The 25,700-nt window shown below is 42.9% G+C and overlaps 2 protein-coding genes across 23 annotated transcripts in view; both read left to right on the forward strand.

Moving 5' to 3' along the window:
• LOC118242353 (cytidine monophosphate-N-acetylneuraminic acid hydroxylase-like) overlaps positions 1 to 4,786 on the forward strand; it is a 19,159-nt gene extending 14,373 nt beyond the window's left edge. The window contains exons 11-15 of the mRNA XM_035532947.2: positions 572 to 715; positions 1,910 to 2,084; positions 3,000 to 3,116; positions 3,325 to 3,440; positions 3,988 to 4,786. Of these exons, the coding sequence (XP_035388840.2) occupies positions 572 to 715; positions 1,910 to 2,084; positions 3,000 to 3,116; positions 3,325 to 3,440; positions 3,988 to 4,447 (1,012 nt within the window). The 3' untranslated portion in view covers positions 4,448 to 4,786. The remainder of the gene's footprint in view (positions 1 to 571; positions 716 to 1,909; positions 2,085 to 2,999; positions 3,117 to 3,324; positions 3,441 to 3,987) is intronic.
• A 5,041-nt stretch (positions 4,787 to 9,827) lies between these two features.
• LOC118242332 (solute carrier family 22 member 15-like) lies at positions 9,828 to 25,694 on the forward strand. 22 transcript variants are annotated; one of them, XM_081721316.1, is made up of 12 exons: positions 9,828 to 10,048; positions 11,122 to 11,265; positions 11,656 to 11,788; positions 12,186 to 12,350; positions 12,623 to 12,749; positions 12,995 to 13,216; positions 14,206 to 14,247; positions 21,970 to 22,218; positions 23,709 to 23,750; positions 23,892 to 23,954; positions 24,294 to 24,427; positions 25,008 to 25,694. In XM_081721316.1, the coding sequence occupies exons 1-11, from the start codon at positions 9,965 to 9,967 to the stop codon at positions 24,394 to 24,396; spliced, it is 1,374 nt and encodes a 457-aa protein (XP_081577442.1). In that variant the 5' UTR covers positions 9,828 to 9,964; the 3' UTR covers positions 24,397 to 24,427; positions 25,008 to 25,694. The 22 variants fall into 22 exon arrangements, 14 of the variants coding, with proteins under 14 accessions (XP_081577442.1, XP_081577443.1, XP_081577444.1 ...); XM_081721317.1 differs by lacking the exon at positions 25,008 to 25,694 and having other exon boundaries at positions 24,259 to 24,427; XM_081721318.1 differs by lacking the exon at positions 25,008 to 25,694 and having other exon boundaries at positions 9,829 to 10,048; positions 23,665 to 23,750.
• The last annotated feature ends 6 nt before the right edge of the window (positions 25,695 to 25,700 follow it).

A 25,700-nucleotide genomic window follows, 5' to 3' on the forward strand; every position in this document is an offset into this window, starting at 1 on the left:
TAGCATAATCTGCAATTTCCTTTGGGATCAGTAAAGTGTTATTAGGCTATTTGTATCCAAATGAGACTGCGGTGAAAGCTATTTACGGCTGAAAATTCACAAACTGATATTCAAGAACTGATAACTACTGGGGGAGGATACATGAATCAAAATGTGTTTGTTCTTTAACCGAGCATTGTTTCTATACAGTGTCTCGCAGGATGTGGCGGCCTTTCTTTAGTGTAACGAGACCGAAAAACACTCTCATTCAATCCGCGAGTCCCCCCATCAGCTGTGTGTGTGTGTGTTTTCGAGCTCATGAGAGGGAAAACTTGCAAATGGCAATTCATTTTTCAATTCATTTTTTGCGAAATTTCAGGTATTGACATACTTTTACCGCTAAAGTTGGAAACAGTGTATTTTTTCCGTCTATCACATATATATAAAATCATCGAACATTCTTGAGCACTAAAGCAATTTTTGCAAAAGATTACTTGCTTATAAACGTAACTAATATAACTGTCGTTGCCAGGCAGAGACTGTAAAGTACCCAGTACATTCTATATTTAACAGACCCCTCTATATCCAACAGGTACATAAAAAACATTAATACTAAGAACAACCCAGCAGACCTGAATGAAAAGATCAAGAATCTTTGTCCCCATATCACCACATGGACACCTTTGCCTGGATCTGTGCTTGACCTGGCCCTTGCTCTAACAAACCAAGACGGCAGGTGTGTACGTGCGCGTGTATGTATACTGCAATTCACTATTGTGTACCATAAACAAAAGTGAAGTATTTTTGCTATTTCATTGGGCTGCGTAACGTTTGGGAGGGAGAGCGAACACACTTGCAAAGTGACGACGCCTCAGACGTGAGAAGGAACTGAATCACAAACTGGGGAAGCCATAATGAGAACAGAGACAGATAGGATAGAATAAATGAATAATAAGTTTAATAACAGAAACAGACTAACCAGGGAAAGAACACAGTACAGAACGAAGGAACAAACAGAAGAATAACAGGCTAACAGGGTGAGGGCAAGAACTAGGCAACAAAGGAAATAAACACTAAGGAAAGACAGAGAACAACGACGAGGCGTAAAACTAAGACAAGCGGGGAACACACTGAACTGGGCTACTTAAACTAGACAAACAATAAACAAGACACACACAGGAAACAGATCTACAATAGCGAACACGAAAAAAGGAGAGGAACATAGACAGGAATGCAGAGAAAAAGTATAACAGACGAGAGAACACCTGATGAGGATCGAGAACAGGGAAAGCAGCGTAGACAGAGCGGGTAACGCAGAGAGCTCCATGGGGATATACAATGACCAGCAAACACGGGACGAAGAAGCAAGGTTTCAACAGAAACACTAACGAAGGACCAACGAGGAACAGCTGGAGCTAAAGGGGAGGAGACAGGAAACCATAGAAACAGATGATGGTGGGAAAACACGGACGTGGATAGGTAGCCAGGGAAATGGGGGAGCGTGACAGGATGTAAATGTAACATTTATTACATAATTGTGCTATCGTGTTAACAGACACATAGCAGTTTGGCAGTTAATTGGCACACAGTTTGTATAAACCAATGACTTTTCCATCCCATTTTGTAGTATAACAAAGCTGTGAATGATGTTGCAAAGATGAAAGTATAAACAAAATTGCTATTTGGAGCACACCAAGCTTCACAATATCTAATTTTAGTCCTTTATTCAATAGCAACATTACCTTATCAGTGTCATTGTATAAATGATTGAATTTGTTTTTGTTGGTTTGTTTTTTAATATTGATGAAAATTAACTTAATATGGAACAATTATGCAAATTTTACACAATATTGTAATGTCAGATATGATACCAACTGAGAGAAATGAATTTTTCTGTATTTGTTTCCTCTAACCCTGCAAATACATCTAGAGACTGCATTACCCAGCCACCGAGTGGCACAAAGATCTTTAAGGACAGCTGGGACTTTGACTTGTATGTGGACGAACTAAACGCTGCCATCTCATCCAAAATCTTTGAACACAAAAGCTGGATCCAGTTTTATTACAACTGGGCAGGATTCCAAAACTACAACCTGGTCATTCGGGTAACTAAAATTTACAGCACTTTTTAAATGTGGAACTGCTCTGATGGTCCTGCTACCTCATTCTACTGAAGGAAAAACTAGTGTTCATCTTAGAGTGCTCCTGGTCAGTGATTCTATTCAATCTAGCAACCATTGTGCTACACTCCCTCTGTTTGCACAGAGACTCTTATTTTAAAATCTAGCCAAACCTGTCTCTTGTTTGCCCTTAATGTCACAGGGCAAAGGAAAATATATCCTGAGACCTAAAGGCCACTACCCTGAACAAACAGCTGTACACAGTTTTACACAAAGGGGAGGCGGCCTACACGGTGTCCTCAACAGACACTATGACTCAGGGACTGGTTAAGAGCACAGACGCTAATGCAGTGTGTGTGTGTGTGTGTGTGTGTGTGTGTGTGTGTGTGACATCAACTTTACAGTGACATATTTCTTCTGTACTGTGTTTAGGAGCCATTTGTAGTATCTTATTTATTTATACCAGGCAATAAATATAACATGGGAAAAACTCTGGGAATTCTATGAGACAAAATTCAGTAACAGACTTTGACAGCTTCAGATTCAGCCAAATGTATATGTTGCCCAGGCATATCTAAACATTTTCCTCAGACTGGTTGCCATGTTCTTTTAACTCCTGCTGCAGGCTTAGGTATTGGTGCGTTGTTCACAGACTAGATGGATTGTCTTGAGGCCTCTGTCTTTGCAATCCTGGACCTAGTCAGTTGCAGTAGCTGCTGACTGGGCCTTAAAACGGGATAGACTGGTCACTATACATCATTTAATGAGAGCTACTGCAGAAGGTTCAAAGCTGAAGCAAGCTGGCCTCTTTGGGCCAAACTTCAAATAGGTTTTTTGTTTTTTTATTTCCTGTATAGTTTTCTCTATAAGATGTAAAATAAGTAAATACCTTCCCAACAGGTCACTGAGACAGATGACGATTTCCAGCCGCGGGATGATGGCTATGACTACCTGGTCGACTTTCTGGACCTTTCCTTCCCATCTGTAAGGCCACAGAGAGAGCACTTCTATGTGGAGGTAACCATGGAAACATCAGAGCCTTACACTTTTGCAACATATCTTAACCATGGAAACTATGAATAATATGGCTAACACTGGGTATGTATACATTAAGTGGTTGGAGCATGTGATAAATTATATTTTTACTATACACTGTCTAATCTGGTAATGTTACTCATCTTATTTTTATATAATTGTGTGTGTGCGCACATGCGCATGTATTTAGATTCAAAACAGAATTGGGGTGATGAGACACGTGGTTGTGAATGGCTTGCTGTGGGACGACCTGTATATCGGCTTTAATAACAGGATCAGCCGTGAGCCAGACATCTACCATCACAAGTAAGGCATTTGGGCACACACAAACACACTCATACACAACCCAGCCTTCTTCATCAATCAGCCAACTGCACCCAAACCAAGTTCAGTGATTTACTGTCTAGGCAGGCACACCTCGCCGGGCGAACCAAGTCTGTTCCTTATCTGAGTTTGCAGTGTCAGTTGTCAGAATCTGCCAACACTGTCAGAGAGGGAGAAAGACAAAGAAAAGACACTTAAAAATAAAGCTTTTCAATTAAAAATTTGGGATGCAAAATTGTACTGTTTGCATATTATGTGATCTGATTGTGGATATCATGGATTGGATCAAATTCTCTGTGCCATCCAGCAAAGGAGAATGTGATTGCTTCTGTTTGTCTGCAGTAGCAGTTTCCAAACACACCTCACTGGCTGAAAACATCAGATTTGAGTCCTTAGTATGGAAACATGAATTCATACCCACTGAAATTCTGTACACACACCACCTCCTACCCATGTTTGCAACTATTCAGCTCTCCAGCCATAGATTATGCTGTAATATTAAATCATGTGATGTGCTTTTGATCACCAGGTTCTGGAATCATTTCCAGTCTGAGTTGCCCCTATCAGCACCTGACTGGGACTCCTTCCTGAAAAGTTGGGAAAAACCCAACCCTACCCCTACCTCTACCCCTAACCCTGCCTCTACCCCGACCCCTAACCAAACCCCAACCCTAATCCTAACCCTAATCCTAACCCTAACCCTAACCCTAACCCCAACCCTAACCCCAACCCTAATCCTAATCCTAATCCTAACCCTAACCCTAACCCTAACCCCAACCCTAACCCTAACCCTAACCCTAACCCTAACCTCTAACCCTAACCTAACCCCTAACCCTACCTCTACCCCTACCCCTACCCCTAACCAAACCCTAACCCCAACCCCTAACTCTACCCCTACCCCTAACCAAACCCTACCCCAACCCCAAAACAAAAAATGTCTGAAAAACAAAAATCTTTCTGGAGCTGTTCAAGTCCCTCTTTTTCAGTGATGGACTGAGCACTACATCCGCCATTCTCTGGGTTTCCAGTTCTTTAATTTGGGGTCTATTTATAGGTACGATATATCACTAATTGTTTGAGTCACTTTTACAGCATTTAACTGACACTTTTATCCAAAGCAACTTATAATTATGACTGAGTACAACCTGAGTAATTGAGGGTTAAGGGTCTTGCTCAGGGGCCCACCAGTGGCAACTTGGTAGTGATGGGGCTTGAACCAGCATTCTTCCAATTACAAGTCAAGTACCTTAACCACTGAGCTACCACTAATTGATTCACTAAAGGATTGTGTGTGCATGTCTTTGTGTAATAAATATCTTTATTCTCCATGTGTGCATTAATAATCATTTGTCTGTGGTCATTGCTGTGATCTGTGGTATAGCTTTTTATTTTTATTTTTTTTGCAACAGCTTTAGACATGACTCAGGCAATTAAATAATAATAATAATAATAATAATAATAATAATTTTCTAATGTTTAAAGATTCTACTGCACCAGTTTTCATAAATCTATATTGAAGTCCTTGTATTTGTAATGATGTTTACATGTCCATTTAATTCAGAGAAAGTATGGTCATGTATTTTTCTGAATTTTCCCATAATGCCAACACAGTTCTACTACCACTCAAGTGGGAGACTTTGCCCATCACCAGTGCAAGTTTGGACAGATAATACTGTATCATTTTCTCAAAAATCCATATAAAATGTTAATGTGTTTAATGGGCTTGGGGACAGTACAGTTGTCTATTTCTAAGACATTGCCCATAAAGTCAAAACTATTTCACTACCACATAAGAGTAGGAGTCCTTGCCTATCAGCCGAGTAAGTTTGCACACATTTCACTTTACCATTTTTTCATAAACCCATATTAAAACAGTACTACCTTTAGGTGAATATAAACCAATTTTGTAAAGATTGAATATGGACATCTAATTCTCAGAAATATCCCATAAAGTCAAAACTATTTCACTACCACATAAGACTAGGAGCCCTTGGCTAGTAGCAGAGTAAGTTAGGCAAGGGCCACCACTCAACTGGCAGTGTCATTCTTCAGTTCCCCATACCCTGCACTAGTTAGCTGTCAACATTTCACTATTAGCTGGCAGACCAGCTCTGTAATAAACTTCTGAGAAATATTATATAGAAAAACCATTTTTGCACAATGCTCATTAAACTGTTTAAATATATTACTAGTTGTGTTTAATGTAATGATTCAAGTAAACTAGTTCAACTAAACTGTATTTTGTACTTTTAAATGTAGTAAAAGTGGGTGTCTTCATCAAAGCTCAAAAAATACGAAGGTCTCTGTTTCTCTTTGCTTAGGGAGCGTTAGTTTGCTGTGAGCGGCGAAATACCGTAAAATCGGATTTAAAGTGCTGATAACCTGACTGCGGTATCGATCTCCGGGAACGCACCTGTTGATCAGCAGTATTGCTATCAGTTCTGTAATGACCGCTTTGTAATAGAGATGATTACAAGTACGAGAGACGTATTGATCAAATGTGTTTATGTATGTTAAGTGTGTTAAGGCTGTTTCTAATTGGCTGTTGGAAATAGCCTACCACATACTTTATACGGTATACTGCCCCCCAGTACAAACCTTACTGCCTTCTGGTTCCAGTACATGCAGTAGCGTATCCAGTATGCGATGACACCTATTGACTACTGGCTACAGTCACATCTTAATAATGCTGGTTGTGCTGGGATATATACGTATGAACAATCAATCATCATACAACAAACAAAGAAATAAAAGGTTTCAGATGGTGCATGACAGCAAATTAACAGTAGGTTTATATAAGTTTCAAGTTTCAAATTTCAAGTTTGGTTGATTTGTCACATACATAGTCATACACAGTATAACTCGCAGTGAAATGGTTGAGAGTGCTCTGTCCAAACTGAGGAAAAAGAAAACAGGGGTGCGTAGAGAAATATATATTCTATATATGTACAAAAATATATTAACAATGTATGTACAATATATGCATATTATGATTGTATACACAATGTACAATGTATATGGTTGTGTATATATATGTAAACAATGTACAGAATGTACAGATCCATTTTGTGGAATAACATATTTACAGTTTTTATGTTTTATGTTACTTGGTAATTGTATGTATATATATATATATATATATATATATATATATATATACACACAGCTATGTTACATGGTGGTGGTGGTCCCCACAGTTTATCAGTTTCCCTGATTCAGGGCCCGAATGGCCTGTGGGAAGAAGCTCCTCTTCAGTCTCTCTGTCTTGGTCTTCAGGGAGCGAAAGCACATCCCTGACCTCAACAGAGAGAAGAGCCTATTGTTGGGATGGGTGGGGTCTTTCACAATCCTCCTGGCCTTGGTCTGGCACCGCTTGTAGTAGATGGTCTGCAGGTCAGGAAGTTCCATGTGAGTGATGCGCTCTGCTGAACGCACTACCCTTTGGAGTGCTTGTCTGTCCTGCTTGGTGCTATTCCCAAACCAGACTGTGATGTTCCCCGTGAGGATGCTCTTGATAGTGCAGGTGTAGAAGTTCCGCAGTACCTTGGAGGGCAGTCTGAAGTCTCTTAGGCATCTGAGGTGGTAAAGACGCTGACGAGCCTTCTTTGCCAGGGAGTTGGTATAGCGGGACCAGGACAGGTCCTGCGAGATGTGAACACCAAGGTACCTGAAACTATCTACTCTCTCCACCGTGGTTTCACTGATCCTCACAGGTTGGTAGTGCCGCTCCTGCTTCTTGCTGTAATCCACGATCAGCTCCTTTGTTTTACTGACGTTTAGGAGGAGATTATTTTCCTGGCACCAGTTTTCCAGGTGTTTAATCTCCTCCAGGTTGGGCCCCCTCGTCATTTTCTGAGATCAGGCCCATGACAACGGTGTCGTCAGCAAACTTGACAATGATGGTGGAGCTGGAAGTGGCTGTGCAGTCGTAGGTGTACAGTGAGTAGAGCAGGGGGCTTAGGACACAACCCTGAGGAGCTCCAGTGCTGAGTGTGAGGGTGGATGAGGCACAGTTGCCCACCCGTACTGATTGTGGTCTGTCTGTTAGGAAGTTGGAGATCCAGTTGCACAGGGATGTGTGCAGTCCTAGATACTCCAACTTAGTAGTGAGTAGGGAGGGGATGATGGTGTTAAATACTGAACTGTAGTCGACAAACAGCATTTTAACATAATTTCCCCTCCCTTCGTCCAGGTGAGTGAGTGTGGTGTGGAGCAGATTTGCAATTGCGTCGTCAGTGGAGCGGTTGTGGCGGTATGCAAACTGCAGTGGGTCCATGGAGGCTGGCAGTGAAGATGTGATGAAGTCTCTGAATAGCTTTTCAAAGCACTTCATCACGACCGATGTGAGGGCAACAGGGCGGTAGTCATTGAGGTCGGAGGGTCGAGGTTTCTCCGGGACGGGGACGATGGTGGATCGCTTGAAGCTAGACGGGACGATACCAAGCGTCAGGGAGAGATTGAAGATGTCGGTGAATACCGGGGCTAGCTGGTCTGCGCAGGCTTTGAGGACCCTCCCGCAGATACCGTCTGGTCCCATCGCCTTCCTGGTATTCACCCTTTTAAACACTCTCCTCACGTCACTCTCCGTGATGATGAGAGGGCGCTGGTCTATGGTGGGCCCTGCGCATGCGCCATTGGCTGCGCTGATAGTACCATTAGCACTAGCGCTGCTAGCATTAGTGCTGTTAGCACTAGCGCCGTTAGCATATTCCCTTTTCCTGTTGTGTGTATTAACATCTGTGAAGCTATTTCAGTTGCTTCAGAGACCTTTAGGAAGACAATCTGTTGTCAAAAGGCTGCTGTGTTTATTGGGATAAATAACCACATTGGTGTTGTAGGTTTGGGTGTACTTTGCTGTGTTGAATTTATTGTGTAAGAAAGTATTGCTAATATTTTTGTGTACGGTTTTATGAAGAGCATGTAACTTGTCTTTTTTTAAATTTCAGATCCTACTTGTGTCACTGTTGTATATAATGTTAGATTTATATTATTCACCCTTTTTGAATTGGTATGCTGGTGATCTGTGTATTTGTACAAACCACTGCACTAATTGGTATCTGATCTCCTGCTACACAGACCATTGTTACAGGTTCATTATTATTTTTTTTATACTGCTCATTTCACACCTGTGACTGTACTGTACCTATAAATTAATATGTATGAAGAACAAAAAGGTCATCTGTGAGTGCCTCTGCTAAGGAAGTAAAACCTGGGACAGTTCAGGTATTACATAAACTGAAACAGCCCGGACAACGGCTTTTACCTTTGTTACGTCCTGTGTTCGAACATCCACTTTCTGGACATCTAGGAGTTAAGAAAAGTGTACAGCGTATTTTGTCACATTTCTTTTGGCTCTCTGTAAACGGTGATGTAATTCATTACTGTCTTGTCACACATGTCAAATGGTTGGAAAACCTAATCAAGTGATCCCTTCTGCTCCACTTTGCCACAGACCAGTTGTCAGTGAGCTATTTGAGATTGTGAGCAGATTGTGTAGGTCGCTCCTTTTGCTAATGTGTGCTGCTACCAGGTTCCCTGAGGCCATTCCCCTGCATTGCCTTAAATCTAAGGTTATAGTGAATGCATTTTTTAAGTTTTGCACCATATGTAAATAAATGCATACAGACAGATCAAGGTTCTAATTTTATGTTGACCCTGTTTGCACAAGTTGTTGGCAAATTAAAAAAAACAGCATCATGTGTCTAGCGCCTACCATCCAGAGTCCCGAGGAGCCCTAGAAAGGTTCCATCAGGCCTTCAAGAACATTTTTAAAATGTATTGTCATGATTTTGAGAAAGATTGGGATGAGGGAGTGCCCTTGTTATTGTTTGCCATTCTGGATACAGTGCAGGAATCTACTGACTTTAGCCCAAACACCCTGCTTTTTGGCCTATCAGAGCGAGGGCCCCTTAAGTTACTGTACAAACAATGGTTGTCTGTTTCTCCCTTGGTTTTGAGTTCACCTGCAAGTGACTTTGTTGATAAACTTCGGAAGAGGTTGTGTGCCATTCGTGATTTGGCTAACAAAAACCTATGTTCAGCCCAAGCAGCTGTGAAATTTCACTTTGATCAGAAAACTGTCTCGCGTTCATTTTTTCTTTGACTTTTCTTTTTTTTTTCATCAAACTTGTGTTTGTGGTAGCTGACCGAGGCAGAATAAAAGGTTGTCCAGGCAAAGCCGAATCGTTTCACATCTAGTATGCAAAACTATAATTCTGCAGATGACAGCAGAGTGGAGAAATAATTTGAGGTGCATTTAAGCAGGTATTTTCTTTAGCCATAACCGTGCATACCAGTTGCGAGTTTCGGTGAGCGTGCCTTTGGCGTCGGCGTTTGGTGCTGCTGATGTTTCTCCAATCGCGTGAGAGATCTTTACCACGTGGCAAAAACCCACATCCGCAGCTACGTTTTTATCTGACCAGAAAAGAAGGAAGAGACCTGATTGAGCAGACTTCATTTAGTAAACCTATGTGAGATGTTAAGATCTGGGATTACTTATCTGGACAATGGATTTGGAAGAGGCTTTTCAAGTGGTCGGAGAGTTCGGCCGACACCAGAAAGTGATGGTGACCGTTTTGACACTGCTCCAGGTAATGTTAGCTAGCTAGTAGCTTAACGTAGTGCAGCACGCTAATGCTAACCCAGAGAGCTAAGCTACCTGAGGTAACGAGCTGTGTGGCGTCCGGTCCTTTATTTGTGTCTAACCTAACTAGGTTAGGCTACCTGAGGTAACGAGCTGTGTGGGGTCAAGTCCTTTATTTGTGTCTAACCTAACTAGGTTGAGATATCTGAGGTAACGAGCTGTGTGGCGTCAGGTCCTTTATTTGTGTCTAACCTAACTAGGTTAGGCTACCTGAGGTAACGAGCTGTGTGGGGTCAAGTCCTTTATTTGTGTCTAACCTAACTAGGTTAAGCTATCTGAGGTAACGAGCTGTGTGGGGTCAGGTCCTTTATTTGTGTTTCGCTGGTGATTTATTGTCGTTAGGTAGATGTTGGTAATAAAGGTGTCCTCTAACCTAACTACATGACACTCAGGTTCAGGTAAATGCAGCCATTACGCGTAGGACTGCAGAGTTCATTTAAATCGCTGTTGACATTTGAAAAGCTGCTTTGTAACAACATCTGTTGTAAAATGAGTTAGATTTGATTTGATATTCAGGGTTATTCAAGCTTCAGAATTCTGTATACTATTAGGCAGCTTAACTAACCTCACTCTCTGTTCATTTGTTCTTTTAACTAGTTAGGTTAGCTAGGATATCGCAAACATTACTCCTGTGCTGTTGAATAGCGCAGACTCTAAAGTGTGTGGATTTTCTGTGGTAATCCTACACCTGCCTTTACCTACACAACGTCATTTTGTCACCAAGGCTGGTTTAGACCTCCGACTGTTCAAGTTTATTCACGCGTGCAGGCGGCCGTCCTCCCGCGCGAGCTCAAAATAAGGGTCGCGTGACTTTCAGACGAGCATGTTTGAGGCCTAAATAATGGTCAAGTGCGTGCGTTATGATGCTTCATTGAAGTGTAATACGCGCTGAGCTACGAAATTAAAGTATTTATATACGTTATGTCGGGTAAGGGAAAAGGGGGGGGGGGAATGTTCTAAATAAAGTGTTGCGTTGTAAATACTGAGTTTGGCTCATGTGTGTCTTATCTGTTGTGTTAGATCTACATGGCTTGCCAGTCCATGCTAATTGTGCTGGTGGGCGCCGTTCCAGAGTACCACACAGAGCCCGTCACGGACAGCAGCGGAGGTGATGTAACGCAGTCCGTCACTTTTACGGATGACGTGAGCTCCATCGTGACGGAGGTGAGCGCGAGTCCCTAATCGCTGTGGGGCACTACACGGTAGGATGGTGCTGTAGAAGCCCATGCCCGCATTTGAGCAATACCAGTGGAACCTCAAGACGGCAAATGCTGACAAGTCTTTGTTAGGAAGCCCAGAGTTAGTTGAGGGACTTTTGTTTTTTTTTCATGTCAGGCTGCAGTATTTCTAAGCCAGACCCCGGTGCTCATGATCTGCATTTGTCTATAATTCCAGCTCTTAACGCACCTAAGACAGGCCATGTAGTACATCAACTAGCTAGTATGGATTTGTTGGGAGCTGGGCTAGGGCTAAAACATAATGGGTAATGCATAATGCATAGTTAAACCCATTGGAGTGTTTGTGTCTGATGGTGTGTCCTGCACTGTCCCACAGTGGTATCTGGTGAACCAGCAGGCCTACAAAGTTAGTCTGGCGGGATCTCTGTTCTTCACCGGTGTGCTCGTCGGGAACGTGCTCTTTGGGCCGCTCTCCGACAGGATCGGGAGAAAACCCGTGTTCCTCACAGGTACTTAGGCCTGGAAACCCGTGTTCCTTACTCGTATGGCTGCTTCTCATATCGACTGGAAGAGTCTTCTAGGGACGTGGGCCATGTGATGATGTTTTGAGCCATGTGATGTTTGTGTAGGTTTGTTGACACGGCTCATAGGTCAGCAGTTCTTTTATATCACTGCATAATGTTGACCACATTTTCACAAATCCATGAAAATGTATTTTCATTCCATGCTATGACATTTGTAAGTAAGAAGATTTTATTGGAAGCTTCACTGTTAATATTTAATTCTCTGTTTGTCTCCCTCCATGGCACTCTCAACACTTCCTATTTCCCTTCTGTCTCTCCTCTGTTTCTGTCTTATTCTTTTACATATTCTCTCTCTCTCTCTCTCTCTCTGTCTCTCTCTCAGGCATGTTTTTCGAGCTCCTCTTTGCCTACAGCAGCGCCCTGGCGCCCAGCTACGAGCTCTTTGCCCTGTCCCGCTTGTTGATGGGCATGATGAATGGGGGCATGGCTCTGGTCTGCTTCATCCTCTCTCAGGAGTATGTGGGGAAGTCCTACTGGGCCCTGACAGGTAGTGCCACCTGTAGGCTAACCAGGCTCACACAGGTAGTGCAGCGCGAGCCCACGCACTGTGACGCGCTCCAACATACAAGCCATGTAAACAAGTTTAATGAAGCCAGCAGCTTCTGAATGTCTTCTAAGCCTTGTTTGATGAGGCCTGTCCTATTTGTCCCCTCTTGAATTTTTAGTAATGTTTTTGTTGACTTACATTTTATGTGTGTGTGTGTTTGTGTGTACGTACGTGCACGTGCGGATGGGTGTGTGTTTTTGTGTGTGTATCAGGAACGCTGACTAACATGACATTTGCCGTGGGCATTGCGTTGTTTGCTCTGCTTGGTTACATTAGGCAGTGGCGTAACCTAGCAACGGCAGTCAACTGTCCCGGCGTGCTGCTCTTCCTGTTCTGCATGTAGGTGTGCAGTCGGAGGCCTGAGTGATGGCGCCTCCGTCAGGACCTTCTGAACACTCAGCTGACATGTCTGCTCTGCCTCTTTGATCATTCTAACCTTCCTTCATTTTTATACATCTTCTTAACTATTACTGGAAATTTGGAATCTCTGTGATTCCTTACTCTTGCCTTACTCTTTGATATTGTATGTGTCTGCCTGAATGTGTGTGTTTGTGTGCACGTGGGGGTGGGGGGGGTGGCTCCAGCGTCCTGCCCGAGTCGCCACGCTGGCTATACTCCAGGGGGCGCTCTTCGCAGGCCGAGCGTGTGCTGCAGGCTTTCGCGGTGCGGAATGGCAAGGGCCGGGTCACGCTGAAGTTGCGTCGCGTGCTCAGCCCGGCTGGCCCTGACGCGTCCGGCCCGGGGCTCTTCCGGCTGGCCACTCACCCTGTGCTCCGCTGCAGGACTCTGGTCCTCATGTTCGTCTGGTGAGTATGCACAGCGGGGTTTCCCACTCTCCACGGCAGGGGATGCTAGGATTGGGTGTTGTGCACCCCACTGCCTCAATGGGAGTGTGTAACTACAATTTAAAGACTGAAGGTGCCTGATGTAACATGAATCCTGGAGGGGCTGAGGGCAGGGTTGTCTGAAGTTCTCTGTAAGGTGTATAGCACAGACCAGGAGCACAGACCTTCTGAGTTACCCATCAACTAAAATAATGTGCCTACTTAACCCAGGTTGCCTTAATTGACTTTATACTCCTCTTGAACTTTTAAAAAGTACTGAACTGTCACTCCTGAGTTCTGTGTGTGTGTGTGTGTGTGTGTGTGTGTGTGTGTGTGTGTGTGTGTGTGTGTGTGTGTGTGTGTGTGTGTGTGTGTGTGTGTGTGTGTGTGTGTGTGTGTGTGTGTGTGTGTGTGTGTGTGTGTGTGTGTGTGTGTGTGTGTGTGTTGCGGGTATGCCTGCACTCTCGTGTACTATGGCCTGACGATGAATGCGAGTGCGGAAAGGGGAAGTCGCTATCTTAGTGTAGCCATGTACGGTCTGGTGGAGCTGCCTGCCTACCCACTATGCATTTATGTCATCAACAAACCCTGGTGCATGTACATCCGCACATGCGCACACGCACACACACGCACACACACACATACACACACACACATACAGGGACTCGCACTAATGCACTTTCTGCAGCTGATTTGTCAACAAGTTCTGGTATTCACAACCCCTCACACTCTTGATGAACCCTTCTGTGGGTAAGGTCATTGAGCATAGAACACAGGTGTTGAAATCACTGTGGTGCAGGTACTAAAGGTCTTCTTCAGCTTTACAGGTGACAAGTGTGATGTTATAATAACTGTCCAGTTAATGGGACCTCTGCTGTAGACCCCTTATTAAAATGAAATGTGAGTGCCCCCCCCCCCCTTTCTCAGGTGCGGGAGACGGAGATCTTTGTCTGCGTTTCTCATCCTCGCAGGTCTCTTCTGTCTCTTCTCCATGGCTGTTCCTGTTCACTCTGGTAAGAGGATTTACTGTTTGCACTTCATCTGACACTTTAAATGCAGCAGCAAACAATCAGCTTTGTTTTTATGTGCTTGGTGAAATGCATGTGACTTGCTGACCAACTCTGGCCAACTCTGGCCTCCTATTGACTGAGAAGCACTCCCAGGAACAGCTTGACCTCTTCAGGGAGATCAAAGCTACTCAGCAAGCCTTGCTGGAGGTAATGTACAAGGCAGCATGGTTTAGGTTCTGGTCCTTTTGGAGTTCTTCACAAAAACAAACAAACAAACAAAAAGGGCAGTGGTTAAGCTCAGTGGTTAAGGTACCTGACTTGTAATTGGAAGATTGCTGGTTCAAACCCTACCTGAACTAAACTACGCAAGTGTTGCACCTGATTTTTATTTTATTTTTTTTTTAATTAAATAAAATTCCCTACTCGCCCTCCAGGTGGTGGTGTTTCCCTACAAGCTCAGGTCTTCTACCAGAGGCCTGGGAGCTTGAGAGTCCTGCGTAGTATCTTAGCTGTTCCCAGGACTGCACTCTTCTGGACAGACATCTAGGATGTTGTTCCTGGCATTTGCTGGAGCCATTGGGGGTCATTTGGGATGAAACCCTCCGTACATTGTGAGACATTTCCTTGTTTTGATGTCAATGGCTTCTATCTCCTCCTTTGGCCGCCTTTTTATTCCAACGGGGTATCTGATAAATGGCAGAGCCTAGGTGTTGATAGCCTGGATCTTGGTTCTCCCATTCAGCTGACTTCTTGGGACTTGCCTAACTCTTTGTAGGTCCCCCAACATCTGACACAGAACTTGCTGACCCAGACAACATCCAAGCCGCTGTGAATCTCTTGATTAGGCACAACAACATGCAACTAGAAGGCTTAGAACTACACACAGTGAGACTGCATAATATGCAGACAGAAAAGCGGATCTTAAATACACAAGGAGGGGTCAGTAGACTGAGAATAGGCACAATCAATAAGCAGGGTAGTTATATCTAGTTGGCAGAGGTTGGCTGGAGGATCATAGGAGTTGGAGTCCATGACAGAAGCATTACGGGAAATGGAAGAATCAGGTGAGACATATTTTATTATAGTTTGCTGCACAGGCACGTGCAATCAGCAGAGGAAAAATGTCAAAATACAGTGGCAGAGAGCCATCAAGCAAGGGAAAAAGGAACTGCATGCACCTGATCACATAACCATTGGGGTTACTATCTGGTTCTTCAGTGCATGACAGTTTATTCTCGAGAGGAATGTCAACTGTAGGTATGGTATTATCTATGACATTGTTACTATCTTATTGTAGTGATACGCAGTGAGAACTGATCTGTCTTGGTTTAATGGACATTTATATACACTTATATTGTGATCTTTGTAATACTCAAGGACGCTTCACAATCAACACCATACAATCCTTTTACATCTAGACAGCACATAATGGTCGTTTTACTCTCACAGCGTACATAACACAGGAAACCTCTTTACCCCGGTAGGGTGCGCACACGCCCACGCACACACACACACACACACACACACACACACACGAATCATCACTACAGCCAGTACAATGGAAAGGTGGGAATGTGTACTGAATGTGTACTGACGTTATAAGTGAAAGGTGGAGGTACTGGTGGATGTGTACTGACACTATAAGGGATCTCTACCTGCAGTGACAGTCTGAGCTTCTCAAGTTCTTCCTCCAGAGATTTCTTCTCCTGTTCACAGGCCATTTTCATATCTGCCAGAGCAAGTATCATTACTGCTGGATATAACACAGATTGTATATACTACATAATTACTACTGAATATATAAAATATAATATATATAGTACTATACATATATTAGTATCACTTTTATTGGAGCCTAAAGGCTAACATTCATTATTAGTTATGTTAGTATTATTGCATTTCCATAGTACTTACTCTTGATGGACCTGTTATGCTCCTCCTCCTCCTGCTGTTTCTGCAGGAGCTCTGTCTCCTCCTGCTGCTTGTGTTTCAGCATCTCCTGAAGAACCTGCAGCTCCTTCTGCTTCTGCAACCTCAACTCCTTCAGCTGCTCCAACAAACTGTTCTCCAACTCCTCCTTCTCACACCGCAAACACTCCAATCGGGCCACAGGCCCCACTACTGACACAGAACCACACACACAGAGACAAACAGAAAGACAGAGAGACATATGAAATTAGAAAGCCATATAGTGTAGAAATAGATTGATGTTATTCAGGGACCTCATTTATAAAACTTTGTGGATTCCAAAGTGAAAGTGTGTGTATTCTGCACAAATAACAGGAAATGGCATATACCCCCCCAAAAATTAGATTTCTAAAGTCTCGAGTATGAATTATTGGGAGATAGAGGTGACAATGCAGCGCTAAAGACAAAAAAGGAATTTTAACCACAGGTATGAGTGCCAGCACCAGCAACCGCAGGTGTGAGTGGCATTATATTTACATTTACCCTCCACATCCTTTGTGTCTGTGTATTCGTCCTCGATGCGTCCAGCACACCATCTCCAGAAACGCCTCATTTTTCCTCTGTCCTCTTCAGTGTCTTTCCACAGACTGATCTGTAAAGGTGTTCATGGGATTCCCCTCACGTGTGACATCGGGCCACAGGACATATGGGGTTCTAAAGTTCCAAGAGTGTAGATGAGTTGTTTTCTTTGAATTTCCTAATTTCATTGCTGCCATAGCAACAACTGGCAATGCAAACAGACGTGTCATTAATGCAGTGACTCTACCTCAACCTGGATTGATCAACCATGTACGGCTCACCGGAGACTGTGATACGTATAACATCCCAAAGTGTACTTAATTCTGAGCAAAATCTAACTAGCCTCATTACTGCTGAACTATGAGGGGCCATTTAGGGAGAAATCAGGGAAACACTACTTGTACATACATATGAAACATTTTCACATAAATAGCCTACTACTTACATTTGTGTATAATAATTTAAACTCGCATATACACGCACTTGCCCACTCAATCTCTGGTGCGTAAACAAAGAGTTGCACTATGCTTATGTTGGTATGGGGGTGTCTGTGTGTATATAACAATTTTCAGTGCGCCCGGAAGTCATTTCATTGTCATTTCAAGGCAGATATTTAACATGTGTACAGTGCGTATAATAGACAGAGGAAGACTGTTGAACTATTAATATTAGGACGGTTATTGACATCTGTGTAATGAGTAGTGCTTCTCTTAATGACAACTGTAACTGTTTTCCCATATAGAATTGTGTGCCTTATATTGTTTGGAGGAACTTTTTCTTCTCATTTAGAAATATGTGGACTAAGTGCTCAGATTGTCTTATTACTTATTATGCTCAGTCTCACCATTTTTGGCAGATTTCACCACGTTATAACGAACGTGGATACGTTATCTTATAATTATAAGCAGTGTGAGATGTGAAGCTAAGCGAAGCACATGTGCAGAATTTCTAACAATAGCCTGTTTTGTATAGCCTGGCTAACTGACCAATCAGTGAAATTAAATGTGGTTGCTGAGCTTGTTGCAGCTGGGTCAATTTAATTTGATTTCATTGTGTTTCATTTTAAACTCAGCTGCGTGCCATGAGACACAAGTTAATCTGAGCATTTTTTGTTTTAACGCCGACTTAACCTAGCCATGTTTTAAAGTTATCTTGAAATAATTGAGGTTCATCGCTAGAGGGTGCTGTTCATCTTTTTTTCTTTTCTTTTTTTTTGTATTATTATTGATCAGGAAAAAACTAAAATAGATGAGGTGGACGTTTTCTATGTATCATATGGAATTTGAGTATATGAGTGAATGTTACTATGTAAATGTAAAAGAATTTGTAGATAAGATTATTATGAGATTATTTATAATCAAACGACTACACTATACAACCACATCTTCCTTTTATTTACATATACAGATATTTACAGCTATTTATATTTTACTTACAGAGCAGCTCCTCATTGGTTTGGCTCAGAAGCTTCTTTTCGATGTCCTCTTTCTCCAGGTACTCCTGCAGTTTAGGCATCTCCTCCGCCAACCGCCTGAGGGCAGAAGAGACGTGGTGTGAAGCGTAGCCTGCTGTTAAAGGCTACAGATATAGTACATCTGTGAGGCTAACAGCGCTTATTATATGAAGCCTTATAGAGGTCATATGGAATGATCTCATTCGATCAACCCTAATGTAACCCTTACAAACTTTCATGAACTCATTTGAATAACACTACCATAGCCCTTAAGAACTTTCTTAAAATGTTTTAGGATGTTCTGAACAGATTATCTCTTAAAGGTTAAATCCCTTGCAGGTCTTAGTCCTGCTCATCCCACATGCTGATGTGTGAGTGAAACAGTGCATAGGTGTAGAGACCTGGACTTGGCGAGATGCAGGCCTATCCTCTCATTCTGGTGCTATTCTGTTACTAGAGGACCTGAACACGCTTGTCCAACAGCACGTTCTTCTGGGCCTGATGACAACGCACACACACATGCACACACACAAACACGGGCACACATACAGACATACAGATACTGTTTAATTTCTTCACATCTGTAGATACACTAGCATAAGTTGATATATATGTTTATGAGTTTGATTGTGAGCTGATTTCAACTTGACAGGTACAGAGTATATAGTATACATAGAGAGTGCATAGTTTTACCAGGTTGAGTGCTACAGATTCTTGTGATGAAAGGTGACAAACCCAGCGATATGAAGAAAACAAGTACTGGGTTAGTCCCTTAAAGGTTTAAAGGAGTCTCCCTTAAAGGTCTTAGTCCTGCTAATACCACATGCTGATGTGTGAGTGAAACAGTGCAGAGGTGTAGAGACCTGGACTTGGCAACATGCAGGTCTTTCCTGGCAATTAGTGCTGCATTCTGCTGCAGGAGAACCAGAACATGCTTCTCCACACACACACACAGGGGCACACATACAGGTGCGCACATATACACAGATACACATTCTGTTTAATTTCTTCACATCTGGAGACTAGAGTAAGCTGAGGATATAGTGTTAAATCAGGTACTACATAAACAGTATATAGTATATATACAGAGGATATAGTGTTAAACCAGGTACTACATACAGAGTATATAGTATATAAACAGAGTATAAAGTTTTACCAGATGATCGTGCTGATCTTTGATCTCCTGGTTCTTCATCTCCAGCGCCACTTTCAGACTCATAATGTCCTCCTCTATGGGCTGATATAACCCACACACACGAATCATCACTACAGCCAGTACAATGGAAAGGTGGGAATGTGTACTGAATGTGTACTGACGTTATAAGTGAAAGGTGGAGGTACTGGTGGATGTGTACTGACACTATAAGGGATCTCTACCTGCAGTGACAGTCTGAGCTTCTCAAGTTCTTCCTCCAGAGATTTTGTCTCCTGTTCACAGGCCATTTTCATATCTGCCAGAGCAAGTATCATTACTGCTGGATATAACACAGATTGTATATACTACATAATTACTACTGAATATATAAAATATAATATATATAGTACTATACATATATTAGTATCACTTTTATTGGAGCCTAAAGGCTAACATTCATTATTAGTTATGTTAGTATTATTGCATTTCCATAGTACTTACTCTTGATGGACCTGTTATGCTCCTCCTCCTCCTGCTGTTTCTGCAGGAGCTCTGTCTCCTCCTGCTGCTTGTGTTTCAGCATCTCCTAGAAGCGGAGTGAACCTAACTATGATGCATCTCCACCAACGTCTGCTGCAGTCAGTTCTGGATCTGCAGTTGAAGGGTCTTTAACATCATAAGCAAGACAGGAAAAATGATTGAAAAAGTTAACATAAGTAGACCAGCAGGAAAAATATTCAGAAAGAAAAAAAATGAAAACATGCAAAGGCTTTTATTATGAAACAATGTAATGTGCAATGACATCTCAGCGGCGTCAGTGCGGTCAAGACCTATCATTGTACAAGCACCTGGGTGTGTACCTACGTGTATGTGTGAGCGAGTGTGAGAGTGTGTGTGTGTGTATGCATGAGAGGTGAGCTGCAGGTGATCTGTGCCTCTGATTCGGTAAAAATGTCACAATTTCATCTGAAGCTGAAATCTCAGTGAAAGACACACACATGCACAGACACACATGCATGCATGCACAGACACGCACATGCACAGACACACATGCACAGACACACATGCACAGACACGCACATGCACAGACACACATGCACAGACACACATGCACAGACACACATGCATGCATGCACAGACACGCACATGCACAGACACACATGCACAGACCAACATACGCGCACAAGCAGATACACATGTGCACACCCACATACGCACACATTCACGCACAGACATGTGCATGCACGTCCACACACATGCACATATCCATAGACACACTGCCACACCCAAGCACTTACAAAATTCCTAATCATTGCTCCCTGAGAACCCCAAGCTCCAAACGCAGTCACCCAGTTCTCCACTGGTTCCCAATCCCTCCGTAAATCTCCATGTCATCTCCATCACACGAAGAACATTCCAGCCAGCGCCTTGTCAGTGTGCTGTGGGTTCTGTAGTTTAATCAGCTAACTCTGTAATGGATGTGTTCAGAACAGAGCCAGGCAGCTCAACACAGTCAGCTCACCACAGACAGCTCAACACAGTCAGCTCACCACAGACAGCTCACCACAGTCAGCTCACCACAGACAGCTCACCACAGTCAGCTCACCACAGACAGCTCAACACAGTCAGCTCACCACAGACAGCTCACCACAGTCAGCTCACCACAGACAGCTCACCACAGTCAGCTCACCACAGACAGCTCAACACAGTCAGCTCACCACAGACAGCTCACCACAGTCAGCTCACCACAGACAGCTCAACACAGTCAGCTCACCACAGACAGCTCAACACAGTCAGCTCACCACAGTCAGCTCACCACAGTCAGCTCACCACAGACAGCTCAACACAGTAAATCTAAAACAGTCAGTTCAATACAGTTAGATGAAAACAGTCAGCTAATCATAGACAGCTCAACACAGTTTGCCTAACACAGTCAGCTCAATATGGTCTACCTACCACAACCAGTTCAACACAGTCAACCTATCACAGTCAGTCCAACGCAGTGTGTCTATAAACCATGAATCCGGGTGCCGTGGTCAGAAGTTAGTGAGCTAGTGCCACCTGCTCACCTTCTACTGTGTTGTACTCTAGGTCCACATACTGAAATAATCTTGGCTGTATCACCCACCAAAGCAACAGACTGATTAAGACGCTGCACCAGTATATACCACAGACTGGTTTAGAGGGTTCTCCCAGATAAAGTGGATATATCAGGATGTTTCATATTATACTATACTATACCATACTCTAGCCTTAGTTTGATAGAGGATGTCTAATATGGATGAAGAGCATGACATGTGTGCCTGGATGTGCATCTTGCTATTTGTGTGTGTGTGTGCACGTGCGTGTGTGCATGTGTGTGTGTGTGTGTGTGTGTGAAGGCATGTGTGCATGCATTGGTCAATGATAAGGGTTTTGGGATTTAGCGGCAAAAGGGAAAATCCAATCTCTGAAAACTCGCTGTGTGTGTCTGCGTGTGTTTGTGTGTGAGACAGAGAGATATAAGATATAGATTTTCTTCCCATGATATTACGTTGTCCTTCTACAGTCCACTACGCTACACTAAACATTCCCTCACTGGTCATACGGTTCAGCTACACTTCTGAATATTCCTGTTTATTAAGATCAATTTATTTTCCCACATTTGTAGTGCCACTACAGTCAAAGTGAGGTTCTCTGCATCGCTGGAGGATTGGACAGGAGATAAACAATATCTCCATACGTCCTTAAAGCCATATCTGGGATGGCTGCCGCTGCTCAGACTTGCTACTGCAAGGTTTTATGAGGACGCGGATAAAATGGCAGAGAATCAAGGCAATGACGCAAACACAAGATCAGCAGATGTGTTCGGTGGAGGAGGAAACGCTTGCTTGTTTCTGCATAATAAATGCATTCAGAGGTACTGCTGCTGTGATGGAAGATTTAATAGTTTTTTCGTGTGTGTGTGTGATTTTGGAGATTACCCTTCAGCTTTGTCTCTGATAAGAAAAACATGCAAACTCAAAATCTGCATCTTGGATTCTGAATGATTTATGATGGCGAGATGTTTGGGCTGCGTGAGAATTCATCTGAGTAGAGGAACAAGGCCTTTGGGTTGAGACAATGCTGAAGGGACTACAAGAACAAACCTTTCATCCCTACACCAAAGTAACCACACACACACACACACACACACACACACACTCACACACTCACACACATACACACACACATACACACACATACACACACACACACTCACACACACACATACACACACACAGACACACACACACACACACACACACACTCACACACACACATAGACACACACACACACACACACACACACGAGTTTTCGCATGAAACTGTCTTGCTAACACATTCCCTGTTCGCCCATTTGGTTTGAATGGTGCTCATAAATGACCAGTTTTGCATTTCTACACACTGACATCGTAAACACACGGCTGGCCATTCACCCTGTGCTCCGCTGCAGGACTCATGTTCGTCTGGTGAGTATGCAGAGCGGGGTTTCCCACTCTCCACGGCAGGGGATGCTAGGGTTGGGTGTTGTGCACCCCACTGCCTCAATGGGAGTGTGTAACTACAATTTAAAGACTGAAGGTGCCTGATGTAACATGAATCCTGGAGGGGCTGAGGGCAGGGTTGTCTGATATTCTCTGTAAGGGGTATAGCACAGACCAGGAGCACAGACCTTCTGAGTTACCCATCAACTAAAATAATGTGCCTACTTAACCCAGGTTGCCTTAATTGACTTTATACTCCTCTTGAACTTTTAAAAAGTACTGAACTGTCACTCCTGAGTTCTGTGTGTGTGTGTGTGTGTGTGTGTGTGTGTGTGTGTGTGTGTGTGTGTGTGTGTGTGTTGCGGGTATGCCTGCACTCTCGTGTACTATGGCCTGACGATGAATGCGAGTGCGGAAAGGGGAAGTCGCTATCTTAGTGTAGCCATGTACGGTCTGGTGGAGCTGCCTGCCTACCCACTATGCATTTATGTCATCAACAAACCCTGGTGCATGTACATCCGCACATGCGCACACGCACACACACGCACACACACACATACACACACACACATACAGGGACTCGCACTAATGCACTTTCTGCAGCTGATTTGTCAACAAGTTCTGGTATTCACAACCCCTCACACTCTTGATGAACCCTTCTGTGGGTAAGGTCATTGAGTATAGAACACAGGTGTTGAAATCACTGTGGTGCAGGTACTAAAGGTCTTCTTCACCTTTACAGGTGACAAGTGTGATGTTATAATAACTGTCCAGTTAATGGGACCTCTGCTGTAGACCCCTTATTAAAATGAAATGTGAGTGCCCCCCCCCTTTCCCAGGTGCGGGAGACGGAGATCTTTGTCTGCGTTTCTCATCCTCGCAGGTCTCTTCTGTCTCTTCTCCATGGCTGTTCCTGTTCACTCTGGTGAGAGGATTTACTGTTTACACTTCATCTGACACTTTAAATGCAGCAGCAAACAATCAGCTTTGCTTTTATGTGCTTGGTGAAATGCATGTGACTCGCTGGCCAACTCTGGCCTCCTCTGGCCTCCTGTTGACTGAGAAGCACTCCCAGGAACAGCTTGACCTCGTCAGGGAGATCAAGGCTACTCAGCAAGCCTTGCTGGAGGTAATGTACAAGGCAGCATGGTTTAGGTTCTGGTCCTTTTGGAGTTCTTCACAAAAACAAACAAAAAAAAATGGGCAGTGGTTAAGCTCAGTGGTTAAGCTCAGTGGTTAAGCTCAGTGGGTGCTATGATGTTGTTACTAGCTTACTAGTAGTCATACGCAGTGAGAAATGATCTGTCTTGGTTTAATGGACATTTATATACACTTATATCATGATCTTTGTAATACTCAAGGATGCATCACAATCAACACCTTACAATCCTTTTACATCTAGTCAGCATATTATGTTCGTTTTACTCTCACAGCGTACACAACACAGGAAACCTCTTTACCCCGGTAGGGTGCGGCTAACGGAAAACGGAAGGAACAAACCCCTCCTCAAACCAGAGACCTCGACAGACCACAGACACTTTGTACCCTGGATTGGTTGCTGCTTGAATTAAATCAACAAGTTCTGTCATTTTTAATTTTAAGGTAAGTTAAGATTGTTGATTTTTAAATGTATATTCAGTTATTGGTAAATCCTGGTTTTCAGAGTACTGGCAGTAAAGGATTCTATCTTTCAATTAATTATTAGTTAGATATACACAATTAGTTACTGTCTTGTTTCATGAACTAATAATAGTTTTATTAGGGTTTGAATAGTTCAACAGTATTGTTGGGGTAATGTTAACTATAGATATTTAAGTCTGTTTGCGTGTGGGGGGGGGGGCAGTATGGTTGTATTTATTTAAATGTATCCTTATTTACAGAAATGGATGCAAAGTGTGAGGGAAGGTTTAGTTGATGTGAAACCTATCAGTACAAAACATAGTTTCCGCTATATCAGATGGAAACACCCAAACTACAGAAACAAAGAAGGAGGTTTTTTTTATTTTATTGATGCTGCTTTTCAAGAGGGACTGTACAGACTCTGAAACATAAACAGTTTAAGCTTTTTTTTACAAATCTGATGTACACATACAATGAACACAAGAAAAATATGTACAAGATGTAGTTCAGTCTAAAACATGCGCTTTAAACAGACTCTTTTCTACCTCTCTCACTCATTTAGTACCGTCTGAACTGAACTTCATGTAGCGCCCCGACCTCTTAACTACTGCCTTCCTTTTAGCAAAAAAGAAATTGTGAGAACTCACATTTCAATCAAGGAAAAAAAAAAAAAAAAACCCACAGCTCTAGGCACACACAGTCACAGAGTGCGTCTCCTAAAATTAGATATACAAAAACATTCAAATCATATACGTCTACGAAGTGTGGGTCCACCTCGATGTCCTTTGGTTGGGGAAAGAAACAGGAAAATAGCAATATAAAGGGATATCATGAATAAACTCTGGGCAGTAGTTTATTCGTTTGTCCTACATTGCAGGCCTGAAGCGTTGCTTGCGTGCCTAGAGGCCAGAAAAAACTAAAATGGGCGCTTCACTCCTCATGGAGCAACACAAACAATTTGCTATAACTCACTCAATTCCGCTTGCAGAGGAGTGGGGAATCTTTTCTCAAAAACTGCAGCATTCAATTATAGTAGCCTATACAAACAACCAACCATTAAAAGGATAAATTTGTGCACTGAGCATTAATAGACTACATGTATGCATTGTGAATTAATTAGCTAATTCTGGCTTTCTTACTTTTGATAAAAACATTCACAAAAATTCATATATTTTGCTTTTTACAGTGACCAAGAGTGGTTCTGTAAATTTGGAAGGTTAGACAGGTTCAGCTAGTGGGATGGTTCTGTTTCTTT

Source organism: Electrophorus electricus, chromosome 10 (genome assembly GCF_041902795.1).
Source record: "Electrophorus electricus isolate QZ-2024a chromosome 10, ASM4190279v1, whole genome shotgun sequence".
NCBI lineage: Eukaryota > Metazoa > Chordata > Actinopteri > Gymnotiformes > Gymnotidae > Electrophorus > Electrophorus electricus.

What these genes read in the sequence shown, in the direction of transcription:
- LOC118242332 (XM_081721316.1), top strand. Translation starts at nt 9,965, where the DNA reads ATGGATTTGGAAGAGGCTTTTCAAGTGGTCGGAGAGTTCGGCCGACAC. An exon ending in TGAGCTCCATCGTGACGGAG is followed by an intron (nt 11,266 to 11,655) that starts GTGAGCGCGAGT and finishes ACTGTCCCACAG; the next exon opens with TGGTATCTGGTGAACCAGCA. An exon ending in GGCTGTTCCTGTTCACTCTG is followed by an intron (nt 14,248 to 21,969) that starts GTAAGAGGATTT and finishes CCACATTTGTAG; the next exon opens with TGCCACTACAGTCAAAGTGA.